Raw genomic sequence first — 19335 nt, 5'->3', positions numbered from 1 at the left:
TAATTAGTTGTGGTGCGTATGTAATTTATAACTGTGCCCAAACTGTGATATTCTAATCAGAACAGTACCTGTTGTTAAAACTAACACTTCTTACGAATCTGTAGTTCACAGTAAAAGTAATCCACAAAATTCTGTAACAAGGCTGACACTGAATGCAATGCTTCAGCACAGTTGTATCAACTTTCTGTTTGTGCTGCCTATTATCTACAGATGTAAAGGCGTGCCTGGGTGGCTCAGTCGGTTAAGTGTCCGACTTCAGCTCGGTCATGATCTTGGGGTCCCTGAGTTTGAGCCCCGCGTCGGGCTCTGTGCTGACAACTCAGAGCCTGGAGTGTGCTTTGGATTCTGTCTCCCTCTCTCTCTGCCCCTCCCCTGCTCACACTCTGTCTTTCTCAGAGATAAACATTAAAAATTTAAAAAATATTGGAGCTTTAAAAAAACTAACTTGTACATCAACCTAAGAGTTCTACAATAATATTGAACATTTTTGTAAACAAGTTTTTAAATTCTGGTTGCATTTTGTTCAAATCAGTAGGAATTCTTTATGAGACAAAGAAGCAAAAAGTTTAAGCTTTTAACTTACAACAAATGGCATTTTTAAAAAACAAAGTTTGTAAACAAGAAGATTGAAATTTGTTGCTACTAAAAGAAACATTAAATTTTAAAAGCACAAACAGCATATAAGATTTAATTCTGAAATTCCATCATTACATATCTATTACAACTTTTGACAGCCATCTTTTAAAGGAGCTATTTATAAATGGATATATTTATACTCACACTAAAATGGATAAAAATTGAAAAGGCCTATGATTTTCGAGCATCTAAATTTGGCAAAACTTTCAAAATAATCATAAAGACAACTTATCTGACAAGGTCTGTCTTGTAAAAATATTTGTCAAAGAAAGTTACTCTAAATGGAAATTAAAAGATAGTACCTGTTAAAATATTTGGGCTTAAATAGTGATACCTTAAAGTACAAAAAAAAAAAAAAAGGGTTAATTTGAGAAATCCTCCATTGAGCAGAATTACCTTTAGCTCCTTTGATGTCTCAGTACCTACAGAAAGATGTTTTTCTCAAAGAAGTCAACAATTCAAAGCTGTTAATGATAAAATGTAACTTTGAAAAGGCTTGCAGGCAATTTTAAGGAAAAATTTTAAATAACAAAACAATATTGCCAAAATTGTGTTCTTCAGGAAAAAAGTGACACAGTATTATAGACAGAAACAGCTAAAAAGAAAGGATATTACTATATCCCAAGAGTTATTATCCTACTTATGTTCTTTTTGTATTGTTCATATAATCACTATAAAGGGGGGGAGGTGCCTTGAAGTAAACAGATACATATAATTTTTATATTTTGAAAATTTATTTTTGGAAAGTTTTCATAAAGAACTATTGTATAGGTCTATCAATAAAAGCCAAATTTGTAGGTCAATAAATATACCTTTTATATATGTGTATGTGTGTTGTACAATTTTACTTTAATGCTTTATACCCAGGTGTCCCACTTTTGACAAATTATACAATACAAAAAAAAACACTTGCACACTGAAAAAGGCCATAATGTTTCTAGCCACAGGTAAAAAATGCCATGCTATTCCCTTTTTTCAAACTAGATAATCATCTAATGTTCAAAACAAAATTTCCACAAAATTTCCAAATTTTTACTTTGATCTTTTTCAGGTCAAATGATGACCTTTAAATTTTTATTAAAAGTACACTGTTTTAGTAAGAATCACAAATATTAACTCAAAAACAATAATGTATTTTGGTAGCTATCTGCCTTGAAAGATTGTCAACTCCAGAAAACAAAGATTATACCTGGTGAAATTTTTTATGATTATGAATTATCAGTGTCTACAGTGGTATATGAAACATGGCAAGCATTAATATTTACAGAATGAAATGAATTTCTTAAATTAAGACAAGGGCACTTTCACAGAAGATCTGACAATGATAGTGAAAACAGTAAGCCTGAGACAACCATTCAAAATTCTAAGCAAGTTAACATAAAAGAATGTATGTTGCATCAATTCCTTAATTTCTAAAATAAAGTCAAATAAAAGTCCACATGCTGGGTTTGATACATTTATAAATAGTAAACAACCAAGCGAAATTTCCCCTAAACTGACTAATCAAGAAAAAATACATTTACCAAAAAAATTATTTTAAACACTATTCAGGGGAAACCCATAAAACCTTCAAAAATGGATTAAACCTGTATACAAGAAAATAGAAAAAAAGTTCTACTTTAAAATTAGTGAAAACATTTAAAATCCTTTAAATGGCAAGAACATCTGATATAGATATACATATTTATATGAGACAATACAAACAGGAAAATTACTAGCTGCAACATGAAAAGACAAAACACTATTTCAGATAAAAAATTTTTTTTAGTTTTTTAAATATATATTTTTTTAACGTTTATTCACTTTTTGAGAGACAGAGACAGTGTGTGAGCAGGGCAGGGGCAGAGAGAGAGGGAGACACAGAATCTGAAGCAGGCTCCCGGCTCTGAGCTGTCAGAACAGAACCTGACACGGCCCGACACGGCCCAACACGGGCCAACACGGCCACCCGACACACCGGCACAGGGCTTGAACTCAGGAGCGATGAGATCATGACCCGAGCCGAAGTCGGATGCTTAACTGACTGAGCCACCCAGGCGCCCCTATTTCTGATAAAATTGAAACAAACTTTTCTGAAATTCATTCAACAGCCTTTCCAGATATAAGGATCTTCTGCCATCATGTGGAAACTTCTGAAATTACACTTCACAAAAAATACCAGTATCTCTTCTGATACTGGAAAATTCCAGTGTCTTGGTAGAGGATTTGTTTTCCAATATTAGAATCCAGTTATAAACAAGATACATATTCTTAGAAGAATTTAGTGAAAATGATTATGCACAGTTGCTCTTAGCTCCTCTCTTCTTCCTGAGAGAAGATGGTGTTGACTGCGGCTTAAGGAAACTGCATGACAGACACTCAACCTCTTTTTTGTTTCCAAGATTCTTAGCAATTATGGCTATCCTAGGTCTCTTGCAGTTCATGATCTTAAATTCCTTAAATATTTGTTCCTCACCTCTTCCCCACTTTAGGCACTTTAAAAACTATCTTCAATGGAAAAGGAAACAGGAATATAAAACTACTTTAACTTGTCCTGAGTAATTAAGAACCACACATGTTGGTTATAAATTTTATAAAGACCAAAAGCTTAATAACAGCTACACAGCAACAACAACAACACAATTATAAACTGTACCTACATTCATATGCCTAGTGACTGATCAATATATCTAGACAAAAACATGAATTAAACTGCTTGGACTAAGCCTAGTACCCTATGAAATTTAACACTGAATTCTTATGTATTTATGAAATACAATTTAAGAATTCTCGTATCAGGGTAAAAAACTCTGCATAACTCTTAATCTTTATAAAGGCTACACACATTCAACTGATTAATTTTTTAATCTAACTATGGCTATTAGTATGTTTGGTCTTCATCTGAAATATAATAACACAAATTTTCTTTGGGGGAAAAAAAGACAAGATTCACTGAACATCTTTTATAAGCAAAACACTGTCCCAGGAGCTTTAAAAAGTACACAAAGATAGGTAAAACAGAATTTTTGTCCTCAAGGGATTTACCATCTACTAATGCCAAAAGAACGTGCATAAATAACTATACTACAATGTTGAAACATCAAAACAAAAATGCCAAAAAAAGAATGTTTTAGGAAATTAGAAGATAGAGTTTTGCTATATACTGAAGAATTAATTAAGAAAGAGTAGATATGAAAGTACTGAAGCTGTTGTAAAAGATATTTTAGGATTTGGCCATATGGAAAAAGGAAAACATTTAGACCAAATGAATAGTGAAAGTCAAAACAACTTCAACTCACATTTAGAGAACAACACTCAGTCAAATGTGACTGGATCATAGGCTACATGGTAGAGAATATTGAGATGGAAGGAAAAATATATTCAAGCCAGATTTTGCAGAGTTTCAAACTCTAGGTTAAAGAGAGGCCAATGGGAAAACAATGATGATTTTTGACAAAAAGCAATGACAAAAGCAATGACAAAAAGCAACGGTCAAAGTTGTGTTTTATAAGCTGACAATTAAAAGAGATGAGGCAAGATTATTTATGATATTGCCATAAACATCTAGAGGTAATGAGAATGCAAATAGGTCAGGGTTCTGATATGGTAAGAGGAAACAAAATCAACAGAATTTAGCAACTAATTGGATATAGAAGATAAGAGAGAAAGAAGAATTAAGAAAAATGAAATCACAAAATTTGTTTTTAGCACCATCAACAAATCTTGCCTCCTTCCTACCCCACACCAGAGGTTAAGTAGCTAGCATTTATTGAGAACTAATTATGGCTCAAGGCAACCGTTGTGAATACATTATTTTACTGACTCCTTAACCTCAGAGGTAACTACTGCTGGTATTCCCATTTTACTGATGAGGAAACAGGCTTGGAGTGGTTAATCAAATTATCCAAGGTCACAGGGTATGTGACTGGACTAGTCAATGTCAGATAATCATTAAAGTGTTACTGATAACAGTTTACAATGGAATCTCCCACAGGGAGATTTTTAATGTTTGTGAGAGAGAGAGACAGAGCGAGCAGGGGAAGGGCAGAGAGAGGGAGACACAGAACCCAAAGCAGACATCAGGCTCTGAACTGTCAGCACAGAGACCAACACAGGGCTCCAACTCACGGACCACCAGATTGTGACCTGAGCAAAGTCGGACACTTAACCTACTGAGCCACCCAGGTGCCCCGGGGTAAAAGAAACTCAAAGATAAAAAGATCTTTAGAATACAACAGAATGGATCCCTATGAAGGAACATCAAGAGACAAGGTAGATACACTGCGTAGAAAACTGCCTAATCATTGATGCAATTGGCTGAAGGAGTTTTCCTCCTGTACTCATACAGGTTTTTGCCCTACTGCCCAAAGACCAACATTTCCAGCTGCTATTCTTTAAGGTACAATGTGTCTCATACTATCTTACACAGTCTTGTAGCCAACTTAATAAACTCCCTAAAGATACTGACCATGTATTAATCTCTGAATTCCCTGAAAATGAGTAGGCATTGAATGAATGAGTGAACCAATAAACTCAGATGGGCTGCTTCCATCTAGTCCTCCCTGACATCGTGTGACCAACATCCTCACGCAATTCAAGGCCCATATTTGGAACAATTTCTGATTCTTTACTTCCCTTCCAGTTTTTGACCTTAATAATGTCCTCTGGACTATCCCTCAATACACTCAATTTGTAAAGACCATAGAAAAACAAATGTTTGGCTCTATTTTTGTACAAAAGGCTTTTCTCCTAAATCCCAGGACATTTCCAAAGGTCCCCTAACCCACTGACTACTCCTCCAGTTGTCAAGGAAAGGCTTTACTTTCCAAGGGACCCAACAGTACCCATGTTCAATCGAGAGAGGATTTTCCTTTGACTGACTATCCAGTAGGCTGTGCAAAGGATCTAAAAGATGCAGCCAAGTTCCCAACGCTCTCAGCTTTGATTTGTGTATAACTTTCCCAGAGAAACAATGTAACAAATAGTAGTTAGGCTCCCCAGACAGCCTTGCAGAAAAAGTCTATTTAACCACAGAGCAGTTAGAATATTACACAACAGCAAATACATTTTATGTTTTCACTATAAATATACCATGTTTATGCTATATTATGGACTAAAGAGATGTTTACGGCTAATTCTGGTTAACACCATTTTAAAATCCACAAAAGGAGGACACATTATCATTAGTATCTTCCAAGTATTAAGCAGAGCAATAAACTACTGGGAATCAAACTACAGAGAGTAGAAAGCTAACAAACATAATTAAAAAGCAACGTATACATCTACTACTATGACTACAAAGATAAAACAAAAAGAAAAACAAAATATTAGGATTTGGGATACAGTTTGCTTTTAAGATAGAAAAAAACTAAATAACTTTTTAAACTTTGGATAACTTCAAACCAGCCCAGTGAATATTTAAGAAAATATAGTTTAAAAATATACTGTAGTTCAATCTTCCTTAATTTAGGGTGTAGAGCACATTTTGATAGCATTTAGTTGAAAAGAATAGAACTAAAATAATCTGGTGTGTCTCACTCATCAAAAGTGCCAAATCTGAATTTGTTCTTCACATCAAACAGAAATTAAATTTTATTCTTTTTAGACACACGCCATCGACATGTGTAGACACACCCTATTTAAAACAAATTTGATGTATGCAAATGCAGGTTTACACAAAGAAACAAATTATGGGCTGATTATTCACCACAAAAGGATTCACAAAGAATTCCCTTACTTAATAGTAAGTTTGCCAGTATATTTAAAGTATAGTCACATTTAAAAAAAAATCGATTTATAACCAACTTTTCAAAAATATACTATAAAAGTAGTTACAAAAGTATCAAGCTTCAGAAACTTCTATCACTACAATCTTTGTCCCCAAAGCTTGACAAATCTAGAAGGTGAAACTGATAGATTAAATACAATAGCTGAAAATGGCATAGAAATATATATTTTTAAATAGTTCTTAATGATATACTTTTGTAACTATCCTAATCATTAAACTACCAAATTCTTCTTTAAAACTATACACAGAGGCTGGCATAGTTAATATGGCTAAAGGTGGCCCAGAGCAAACAGTCCAGCTGCCTTCTTTATGCAGGTAAAGCAGCATCTGTACAAAAGAAGAAAAATCCAGAGGTCCCAATAAGCATCGTAGTTTTTGCTTTGTTTTCCTTTGCAGTGTTCTAAGTGCCCTGAGATATAGAAGACAATATGTAGGGAAAGGAAATCCAAATTTGATGATCCAAAAATGGAGCATTTTGGACCATTTGGAGAAGCAGGAAAGATCCGAATGCCCCCAAATGGCCATTACTGGCTAATTTCTTCTGTTCTGTTCAGAGTGCACCCTAAGATCAAAGCCAAAAGCCCTAGCATCTCCACTGAAGACCAAACAGATGTTGAGTAATCTGACAGCAAAAAAAAAAAAAAAAAAGCCTCAAAATAAGGTAGTGAGGCTAAAAAAAAGAAAGAATTTAGCCAGTAGGGAAAACTTGATGGTACAAAGGAGATAGCTTGTTGCCTAAAAAAGAAAAAAAGAGGAAGAGGAAGAAAGTGAAGAGGATGACAGGAGGAGGGGGAGATGGAGGGGTTTGAGGATGAGCGGAGGATAGAGAAAACTGAGTATCTCCACATGAATTCCAGAGTGAAGAAAACGTGGTATAGACCTCTCTGTCTCTACCCTCATTAGATTTAATTACAAAATTAGAACAGAATCATATTGCACTTTCTAAAAGCATCCTGGAAGTATTAACTGATTTACATGAATGAAGTAGCCAAGGGTTTTAGAGCACTCAGACACTATTATCAAAGTTATACATGTTTCCAAATTTTTTAAAATAAGTTTTTCTCACTCTGCACATCTTGCTCTTAGCTTTGTAAAGGCATTTAAAGATGTTCATGGTATTTTTTATAAGTAGTATTAACTGGGGTCATTGGCTAGGAATCCTGAGCTATCAATGTATGTATCCGTTGCTTATGAAATGGCTAAGTAACATACACAAACTATCACGGCCCATGCTGGGAAGTGTGAGGCAGTGAACAAGATGCCTTTTGGAGGAGTCATGGTTTAGAATGTGTGCTATGAAACTAGGCCCACTGATGCTACATGCTGACGTTGTTGTGGTTGTTTTGGGGTAAATGTATATATTTGCCATGCCATCTACTGCCAGTCTTAGTTTGGAAGGGGGAAAGTCTCTATGAGAAGTTATGTATTTTTTATTCAATGGGATAGTTTTTAAACAAGCTGTAGGTCTCCTCACCTTCAGCAAAATGAAGAGTCACTGCATCAAAGCCCAGAAACCTTTGTTACTTAAACATACACTATGTAATATTCTATTTTTATTTGTTTATAATAATGAAATCTTTTTGAAGGAAAATAAAACATTTATGTGTGTATTTAAGTTCTATTCAAATAAAGCATAAATACTTATTTTTTGAGAGCACAGAAGTCAAAATGCAGTTTATTTTGGAAATGCTTCCAAGCTCTAGTGATTTACAAGTTGAGAAGAGCAAAAACTTGTAAATAAGATAAATATGATCCTCCCTTGGGAATCAAGCTAATTAAATCAACACACAATGGGAAATATCTGAATTCTCTCAGGCCCAGATGACAAATTAGGTAGCTGAATCTATTAGCTCATTAATAGCAATAATAATAATAAAGCTTTGACAGAAATAAAGTGCTTACAATGAAAGTAATAAAATAATAAACTATTCAGAGGGGGCAAACTTGCTGATATCGTTCAGCACTATCCAGGAAAAAAAAAGCAGTGAAGCAATAGAACCCACGACGTTTTCTGCTGCAGATACAGTGAGGCCTGATGAAAAATTTCTCATGCCTACCCACTTCCCATTATTTTAATTCCATGTTTACCAGGCAACCTTCTAAATACTAATTCAGTTTCCCAGAAAGCTTAATAGAGGTCCACAATCCTGCACTTACAATTCTGATGTCAAAAAAGTTTCAAAAAAACAAAAGCTTTTTCAGAACTTATCAGGCAACAAATCTTAACCTAAATGGACATGAGCCCTTTATTTATTCTATTTAATATTAACTGTCAAATATTTTACTATAGAAATATTAATATATTTGATTACAGGTACGATCCCAGATTCCACTGGAGTACTTCATAAAATTCAGTCATACTGCTTATTACCTTTCTAAAAAATCTAAAAAATTCTGAATTCTGAGATCTCTGTAAAAGAGATCCCTGGGTCAGGGCACCTGGGTGGCTCAGTCGGTTAAGGGGCCGACTTCGGCTCAGGTCACGATCTCACTGTCCGTGGGTTCGAGCCCCGCGTCAGGCTCTGTGCTTGTGGTGACAGCTCAGAGCCTGGAGCCTGTTTCAGATTCTGTGTCTCCCTCTCTCTCTGGCCCTCCCCTGTTCATGCTCTGTCTCTGTCTCAAAAATAAATAGACGTTTAAAAAAAATTAAAAAAAAAAAAAAAAAAAAAAAAGAGAGATTCCTGGGTCTAAATATAAATATTCTGACTCCTGGAAAAGAAGAGCCCCCTTCACCAGTCCCCATTCCCCCACCCACAGAAATGAATATTCTGGTTTATACTTCAATCATCATTCTGATTCATACTTCAATATTTATAAATTTAGTTAGTATGAGTCTGATGCCAACATTTCTGATCGTCTCTGGGTATATTGGTATGTTGGTACACAAAGTCCAATTCCAGACCTACAAGATCAATCACCAGGAATTATAATCACAATCTTGGGGAGGACATTCCTATCTGGAATCTCTGTCCTAAACCTACTGGCTTCCAAGCCACCAAGTTAGCCCACTCACCAGTCTTCATCCTCTCTGACTGACCTACTAGCAGACAAACCAACAGTTAACCAATCTCTCCTCTCAGTCCTGTCAGCCTGGTACAACTTCTACAATACTTGGAAAAAAGAAAATGTGAAAAATTAAAAGACAATAGATTTTTAACAGTTATTAAGTAGCAACTGAATTTTGATCAAATTAAGTTACTGGAGAATCAATGAATAGTTAAGTATGATCTCTAGGAAATTAAGCAGGAGAAGATTCTTCATGTTGTTTAAAAAAAAAAAAAAAAACAAACTTTATGCCAGAAAATGGCCCTGATGATTCTTTTCTGATCTCAGTTTAGAGCACTAACAATTCTAAAATAAGTCTTCTAGTGGTTAGTAACTAGATAAGGTTTAATTTTGAGCCTACATATTTTTTTTTTACAATACTTGATAGTTTTCAGTGTACAGATTTGTATATCCTTGGTCTGAATTATCTCTGAGTATTTAATATTTTTTATGGTAAGCAGTATTTTTAAATCTTAATTTCCAAGTTTGCATTGCTAGTATATAAAAATACAGTTAATTTTTGTGTATTGATCATGTTATCATACAACCTTGTTAAACTGACTTACTAATTCCAGATTTTTTTGTAGATTCCATCAGACTTTCTACATAATCATATTGTCTGTGAATAAACACAGTTTTCTTCCTTTTTTCCAATCCAGATACCTTTTATTTCTTGTATCTTACTTCATTGGCCATTTACAATGTTGAATAGTTTTTTTCATTGCATTTACAAAACTGGATCTGCAGTTCAAGGAAAATATGAGGTTCAAGGAAGAAAAGTATAATCATCCTTAACCATGACACCAAAAGATAAACACTGTTTCTGTTTAACTATATCATGAACAGGTTTCCATGCTGTTATTGAAATGCTATTGCTAGCTACATACTAACCCATCCATCATATGGCTATGCTATCATTTCATTCTTCCTCCATCATTGAATATCTACACTGCTTTAGATTTTTCATTATTACCATATACATGCAGCACAATTAACATCCTTGTATATAAATCATAGAATGATCTCATATTAGAGTCCCTTTTACCCATTATTTTATTAAAGCTGTTAGTGTTTTCACTATCCAAGCTAATAAGTGTTTTATATTAATGCTGTTAATCATATATCACATTAATTCCAAATATATTCCATTTGCCTTTTTAACTTTCTAAAATTAAGAAGTTCTTAATTTTATATTAATTTTAACTTTATTACAAAAACAAAATGTACCATTTGCAACTACATGGATGGAACTAGAGGGTATTATGCTAAACAAAATTAGTCAGAGAAAGACAAGTATCATATGACTTCACTCATCTGAGGAATTTAAGATACAAAACAGATGAACATAAGGGAAGGGAAGCAAAAATAATATAAAAACAGGGAGGAGGACAAAAAATAAGAGACTCTTAAATATAGGGAACAAACAGAAGATTGCTGGAGGGGTTGGAGGAGTGGGGATGGGCTAAATGGGTAAGGAGCATTAAGGAATCTACTCCTGAAATCACTGTTGCACTATATGTTAACTAACTTGGATGTAAATTTAAAAATAATTTAAAAAAATTAAAAACATTAAATCTTAAAAAAAAAATACAATGTTTTTGTTTTGTTTTTTTCTTACCCATTCTATTACTATAAAAACATATTACCCTAAAACCAACAGAAAAGATTAGACAGAAAAATCAGTGTTACCATAAAAGTGTAAATAAGTTAAGCCAATTTGATACAGTTTTAACTCATCTAATATAAGCATATCTTAGAGGTAAAAAAATGTACTGGTCCATCCCTATCTTCAAGGATAAAATACTATTCTTACTGAGACCACTGAGGCCTAAATAAACCTCCCAAAAATTACAGAAAAATGTATGCGCCCAACTTTAACAACAGTTTAACAGATGTATCGTAGCAACTTCCATTCTCATTTCATTACTGAAAAAATTTTTGAGAAAGAAATGTGTGGCAACTAGCATCTTGGGCTAATAAACTTAAAAATAAATCATTATGTAACAATAATTAAACTTTTATTTATTATGCTAGAGGTGTAGAAGATAAAAATATGATTAAGAAGCTTCTCTTTCCCTTAGGAAAAATACAAAAACTGGAGGAAAAATCAAATATACAAATAAACTGTTGCAAGCAAACAAGCAAAATTCAAAGGAAAAACACCAATAAACATTTTATGTTGCAAAAGTTTAATATTTTTTCGAAACATTAATTTCATGAGGTAAGAGCACAAGATTTTTGTCCTATCTAGCTGTGTGATACCAAATAGGTTATTTTACTTATGTAAGCCTTAGTTACTTTATCTTTAAAAATGAAAGAATGGAGGTTCCAGTTTAAGATGGCAGACTGGAGAAATCCTAGCAGCAGCAGCAGCAGCGTATTTCTTATTTCCTCCCCTTCAAAACCTCCTTAACCTGATAGTAAAGAATTTCTAGAAGGAGTAATCCATAATGACTAAAGAACAATGGAGCCATTACCAGCCAAGAGATTTCAATACATTTCTCATGACAGAAAGCAGGTAGCAGAGTATAGCTCATAAAACAGTGCAGATACAGGGAGCCAAAGCTTAGAATACAGAACAGAGAATATAGCTGAAGATGAAGCCAAACCACCAGAACCAACTGAACACAAATACAGGTAGGTAAAGAAACTAGGAGTGAGAAGCAAATCTAAGGGAGATTAATTGAAAGTGTAACCCTGAAAGTAAGTTTCCAATCAACAAGCCTATCTGTATGCAGAATTCTGTTTCTTACTGCTTTATTTGTAAATAAGGACAGATGACCAAAATTCACAAGGTATTTGAGACATAATAATGATATAAAATGAAAAACGTTCAATTACAGAGATAAATAAGGAATAAAAAATATTGCTTTTTATTATAACCGTACTATACTAATTTTTAACCATGTGCATACATTACCTTGACTTTTTTTAAGTGCATTAACTGAAAATAAAAAATGAATTTATTTTAGCAATCTGAAGTTCCCTTTCAGTCAATTCTAATACTCTCTATGTAAAATTTCAGACATTCTTCTTAAGCAACTGTAAAATATATTTCAAAAAAAAATAGTATGTTAAACCAGTAAACCTATGCATATACAATCCTTTATCTTCTTAAATTCTGTGCAAACATTTATTTTAAATTTTTAAGACTGTGTGTTATGTATACACACACACATACAGATCTATTTTCTTTTCTTTATTTTTTTAGGGTGCCTGACTGGCTCACCCAGTAAAACACCTGACTCTTGATCTTGGGGTCGTGAGGTCAAGCTCCACATTGGGTGTAGAGATGTATTTTAGAACCATAACCACTAGCATATTAATATTATTATACTACCATTATTTTAAGCCTGAAAAATCAAATAAATTTTAAATCATTTAAATAAAAGAAATACACCTGTATGTTTCACTAATGTCAATACATGCAATATTGATCAAATTGGGATTTTTAAAATACCTTTAGCTATTTATAACACAAGCATTGTTATAACACATCTCGTGACATCAATAAAAGTTAAACATTCCTAAATAAAAACAACATCTTAAAAGCATCACTACAAAGCCAAATACCTCAGAAAGGGGAAAAAATTTTATGTTCCAAAGATAGACAGTTTCATATCCTCTCCTTTATCCCCTGTTCCACATTAGATAAGGATCGTAATATGGCTAAAAATTTTTAAAAGGTAAAGCTTAATGAAGAAAACATACATCACCGTTCAATAAACCATCACCATCCAATAAACCATCACAAAAACACTATATTGAGGAACTTGCTGAATGAACAGCACAACTGAGAAGTTCACAAATGACTCTCTTACTTCGTAGATGCATCCCCCAACATCTACGATCCATCTATGGAACAGAGGATTCCTTTTCTTCTGCAAGCTCAAACACAAACCACAAATCGGGATGTTAATAAGCGACAAAATGAGGTCCCCAAATCAGGTAAGAAAGGCATACAATTATAAAAACTGCAAAATACCCATTCAAGCCTAATTATCCTAAGTTAGGGAAACTCTAAATATAGGTGACATGCAACTTAATCATACATTTTTTATCTGATGATCTACTTCAAAGTTTTAAGACAAGGATATTGTGAGTTACAAATGGATGGTTACATGAACTCTGAAGCACATCCTCTTCTCAAATACAACAAAATAAAACAAAAAAGCAAATGTTACATAATATCTAGACCATCATACAAATCTACACAATTAAACATAAGGACAAAAGTACATTCCTGTGCAGAAGAGGCCAGAACCAACCAACTGCAGAAGAAAAGAACTAAACAGTTCCAGCACTATACTACTACCTTCTTTCTCTTAACTCCTAAATGTTAGTGGTCTATTTCTGCCTACCTTCGCCCAGGTTTTACCCAGCCTGGGCACTTTCAACCATACCTTTGAACGACCAGCTAACTACAGATAATGAATTCCAATTCTCTATCTCCAGCCACAACCTGTCTCCTAAGTATGAGACTTATACCTCAGAACATTTCCACCTGACTGTCCCACCAAAATGCTTAACACAAAATGTACCATACTGTACTCATTCTTCATCTGCCCTTTCTACAGACCTACTCTGGTTACTGGTATCATGTTCGAAAACCTGAGAGTTATCCATTCTATTTCCTCTTCTTTCATTAATCCTCCATCAGTCACCAAGTCAAGTCCCGTTCTACATTATAAAGGATAACACTTAAATCCATACTCCCCATTCTCAACACCTGTCTTTGTTTGGGCACATATATATTTGGGATTACAACATCTCTCCTAATACTCCTCCCTACCTTCAATCTGACTCATCCTTCATCATTCCTTTATATTGCTGCTAAAGTGATCTTTCTAGAATATAATTCAAATCATTTCACCACTGCTTAAAATCTTTCAGGAATTCCAAATAATCCTAAAATTCAGGGACTCCTAAAATCCTTAGGAGAATATCCTGGCTCTTGCTACCTCTCTAACTTTATCTCTTCCTAATCTCTCATATACGACACTAAATTCTAAATACATCGCTGCAAATCCTAGAAAAAGTCATACTGTTTCTGACCTCAATACCTCTGTATATGTTATTCCCACTTTTGAGAAAGTCTTTTTCTTGACATGGTAACTTTGACTTGCTCAAGACTCAACTAGACATTATATGTGGCCCTCAACCGTCTCCACTCCCTACTTGCTCCCATCGCATTTAACAGACACTTTCATACTGTATTAGAATTTTTTTAATGTTTATTTATTTTTGAGAGACAGAGTGAGCAGGGGAGGGGCAGAGAAGGGGGAGACAGAGGATCTGAAGCGCATTCTGTGCTTACAGCAGTGAGCCTGATGCAGGGCTCGAACCCATGAACCAAACCATGAGATCGTGACCTGAGCTAAAGTCAGATGCTCAACCGACTGAGCCACTGAGGCGCCCCTCTACTGTATTACAATTGTCTAATATACGCTACTAAATTTTGGACACCATGAAAATAAAATACAATTATTATTCATTTTTGTGTGCCACAATGCCTAGCACTTTGCCTGGCAATAATAAGATCGATATTGTGATCGATAATGTGATTGATAACTACTTATAGAATGTGTAAGCAAAAAGAAACAACTTCTTTCCAGAAATAACCTCTACTATAAACATATCCCAACAGACTCAGAGCAAAACAGCTACTTGGGAAAAACAAAGAAACCTGACAAGAAAACAATGGACATAAACAAATGGGGCAGAAAAGGAAAAATTAAACACACAGAGTCTGTTCAGAGTGAGTCCTGACAGCTGTTTATCACTCTTCATCTCACACACTATAACAACCATGTTTTACTTGCTATTTAATCTTCAACGTTTTTTCTGATTTCCCAGAAAATAAGTGGTGAATAGTCCTTCTCGCCACAACGGGGCAGACAGAGAGGGGGAAAAAAAAGGAAAGTATTACCTAAATCAGTTATTCTTCAAAACTGAGCAGTTAGAACTTTAAAAATGCAATAATAAGACCCCTCATCTACCCAGCCCCAATTCCACTGCTAAGAGTTGCCTCCTAAAAGATCTGAGGTAAGATTACAACACACATTCTCCCTAACAGATTCCCAACAACTCTTACTGAACCTACATTTTTTTTTCTCTTATGGTAAGATATTATATAAATTCACTATTTTCTCTGTATGTAAGCATATACATTTTTATCCTTAGAAAACATGAAATACTTTCCTCCTACCTTCCCCTAAGTGGTCCTTGAACAGAAAGTTCCCCAGCTGAATTCGCTCTATCATTTGCCAGTTTTCCATGATTACAAACGAAAGGAACAGAGAACTTTCCTCCTAATGCTGGGACCTCTAATATGCCTGATCCTTCCTTTCTCTTTTCCCCAGTGGTACCCATACCCAAATTTACCCTTTAAAGTAAAGCAAATTCAGAATACATTCAAGTTCTTAAGTAATTTTAGAAATATATGAGAGAATATCCAAATCCAAAGTCCACAAAGAACAGTAAGTCTACAACTGTGTTACTCTTAATTAGCTTGACATAAACATAAGCATCAAGCTAGTAATACTTATGCGTGCCAAATATGTAATCATCATTAACCAAAACAACAGAAACCCATGCCATAAATAGTAGCATCATATATAACATAATCATAAATCAGATATTTTGAAGAACACATAGGAGAGAAAAAAAGCCCAGAAGGCTGAAGGATATCACTTGTTGGTATCACTGTGCTAGCCAAGTTCTATTCCCCTCCAAGTCATTAGAATCTTCTCTAGTCTTCATCCTTGGAATAGAAAACCTAGCTCTCTTGGCAGAATCCACCCTACCCCCCTTCTAACTCCCAGACTTGAGAAAGACTGAGCTGCCTTGAAACTGTGAGAATTATTACTTTACCCAAATAGTTAGATAACTAGGTTTAAACTAACCTTTACCCAGCTGCGAACTCATTAATTACAGGGCCCTAGCCACATTAAAATACACTTTTCTTCATTCCAAAAAAATAAATGAAAATGGTAGATCAATAATGGGGAAGAAGGGACAAGGCTTACCCACAGAAACATTCCAAGAAATAAATTCAGAGGGAATGAGGGCAATAGAAAATCACAATGAGAACTCAGTGGCAAGATCCATTGATGAATGCTAAAGTAACTGGAAAACTTTAAGGAGAAACAAAATATTTGTATATCTTCAGAGTATCCCCCAATAGATACAGTAATTTCAAAAGGGAAAATAATAACTTTACAGTGGAGAAACTTGGCAGATAATCACTTTAACCAAGCGACCACAGTTAACATCACAAACAATAAGTCATGTTGGTATGACGTGCCCTCTGATATGATGTGTTGCGGAAAACTCATCACTCTTATGGTATCACCCTCCCACTAACGCACATCAATCTAATCATGAGGGGAAAACAAATCAGGCAAACCCAGACTGAGAGATATTCTACAAAACAACTTACCAACATTTTTCAAAAAAGTGTCAAACACATGAAAGATAAAAGATTGAAGAACTGTCACAGACGAAAGAAAATTAAGGAGACAGGATGACTAAATGCAATGTGGGATCCTGGATTGGATCCTGCAACAGAACAAGAGCATTAGGGGATATACTGGCAAAATGTGAATAAGGCCTGTAGTTAACATCACTGTGGCAATGTTAATTTCCTTATTTTTTTAACGTTACATTCTTATTTTTGATAACTGCACCATGGTTATGTACAATGTTAATTTAATGTAAGGGGAAGCTGGATATAAAATATATGGGAACTCAGTACTGTCTCTGAAACTCTTCTGTAAGCCTAAGATTATTTTGACAGGTTTTTTTTTAAAAAAAAGGCTGAATTCCTGATACCAAGCCTCATAGGTTGATCAACACATTTTTTATTTACCTGGTTGTTTCTATTTTTATGCCTCTCTCCTCCAGCCTATTACCAATTTATTCTGAGTTTTTACTCTTGCTAAAAAACTTCCAAGTTCTTACACTTTAGGACCTCTCAAAGTGCCCTTATATCTTCTCAGCACAGTGCTAGATTCTCCTTTCTGGCCTGTCACAAACTGACTTAGCTTTAAAAATGTCACTTTAACACCCTAATTTCTTACAGATTCACTCAATTAGCAATTTAAAAAGTGCTTATAAATAAATTTACAGACATTAATTTAGAGGCGCATACTGTTATTATTTTACAGATAAGAAAATAAGACTAGGAAAAATTAAGCGATGTGAAATTTAATAAATTCCAGAACCTGAATCTGAATCCAGTTCTGGCTCCAAGACCAAGTTACCATATTAAAAGAAAGCAATTTGCATTTAAGATTCAACTTCCCTGGCTCCATGCAGTCTAATTACCTCCAACAAACATGATTTTTATAAAAGTTCTAAATTTCACCATTGTCTAAATAACCATCTTGCAAACTACAATCAAGAATTCTGAGATTCAGTGAAAACGTTCTGTGTTCAAACCATAATCTTTATAATTAAAAAAAAAAACCCGACATCAATTTGGCCATCAACTTTTTAAGCTTTCAAAGAATCACTTACCTCTGTTCTTTTACTAACACTGTTTCATGCTTTCAAATACCTGAGATGACACTCTAACTCCCAATCCATTCATTTATTGATATTTGCAAATCATAACTAAGGCAATTATGCTAGGCCCCTAACCCCACGAAATATTCTAAATAGCCTTACTCTAAAAAAGGGATGGGAAGTCAAAGGGCTAATCCCCAATGCACGTGTCTGAGATTTAATGCAATGGTACAGGACAGCATGCAACAAAGTAACGAAACTTGAAATTCCCGAGAAATCAACTTTCACCTGACTTAACTCTGAGCATTTTTCTCCTCCACTGCTTGCAGTTGTATCCGGTATCTGTTATCAGTCAACTGAGAACATTATTAAGACCCGAGAGAGGGCACGGACATTTAGAAAACAGTATGGAAACAAGCCTCTAAGTCTGAAAACTACGTTACGAGAAAACCATTAATTTATTAATAGGCGCTTGCTACGTGCAAGGTACTGGAGAGGCAACAAGCTGCTTGACGGTGATTTATTCAATTTTGTAACCTCCCATCCTCATTCCTCCAGAGCCTGGCATGGGAATGAGCTCAAGACGAATTGTTTTGGAGACGCTGATGTAACGGGATCTGCTCCTGCCAGGAACCGGTGGCAGAAATAGACCCGCTGATCATGTAACTTTGGGAAGTACTGTTTGAACAGCTTTGCGCTGTTTAATTCAAACGCAACAGGCTGCCGCTGTTCGATCCTGCGTGGAGCCCGCGGGAAACCAGCAGGGAAAGGAGATCTCTCACGGGGACAAACCGGGACACCTTTGAGGGTCTGGGGCAAAGAAAAGGTGGCATTCACTTGCCTCCCATTCCTGCAAGAAACGCTGGGCCTCGTCAGAACCAACGGTCTTATGCCTCCTAAACTCGTCCTTCACGTACTGGTCACCAAGGGCTTTAAGGTCTGGGGGCAGACCCCGGTGCAGCAGCAAGATGCCCCGATACAAGGCGCGGACCCGCGAGACGTGCCCTGCCGGCATAGAGGCGAGCGTGGACCTCACACCGCGCGCCTGCGCAAAAGGACGACGCGTACCCACCCCACTTAGAAGAGGGGTCTTTGTGAACCGGCACAAGGGCGGAAGAGGGCGCGCGACCTTCATCCGGTTTGGTCCGCTCTAAAATCAGGACCTTCCGGAAACCTGAGCCGCAGTGGCGGACGGGGAAATGGGCGGGTCCTTGCCTGGAGGAGGCGTGGCCTTAGTGGAGATACACCTTTGGCGCGGTAACTGAAGCACAATTGTTCCCGGGAGAATGGCAGCCAACCGGAGTTCTGGCGTGGGCCTTTTGTGACCCCTCAGTCACGCCACACTCTCTTTTCTATTCTTCTTACCCACGGATACAGGC

The 19335-nt window shown here is 35.5% G+C and overlaps 1 protein-coding gene across 1 annotated transcript in view; it reads right to left on the bottom strand.

Annotated features, from left to right (window-relative positions):
• The window catches only part of SDHAF3 (succinate dehydrogenase complex assembly factor 3), a 65554-nt gene extending 46456 nt beyond the window's left edge, over positions 1-19098 (bottom strand). The window contains exon 1 of the mRNA XM_047851034.1: positions 18798-19098. Within this exon, the coding sequence (XP_047706990.1) occupies positions 18798-19091 (294 nt within the window). The 5' untranslated portion in view covers positions 19092-19098. The remainder of the gene's footprint in view (positions 1-18797) is intronic.
• Between the last annotated feature and the right edge of the window lie 237 nt (positions 19099-19335).

The sequence above is a fragment of the Prionailurus viverrinus genome, chromosome A2 (assembly GCF_022837055.1).
Source record: "Prionailurus viverrinus isolate Anna chromosome A2, UM_Priviv_1.0, whole genome shotgun sequence".
In the NCBI taxonomy this organism is placed as follows: Eukaryota; Metazoa; Chordata; class Mammalia; order Carnivora; family Felidae; genus Prionailurus; species Prionailurus viverrinus.
Note: the sequence above shows the minus strand (reverse complement) of the source record. Positions and strands in the feature narration are given on the sequence as shown.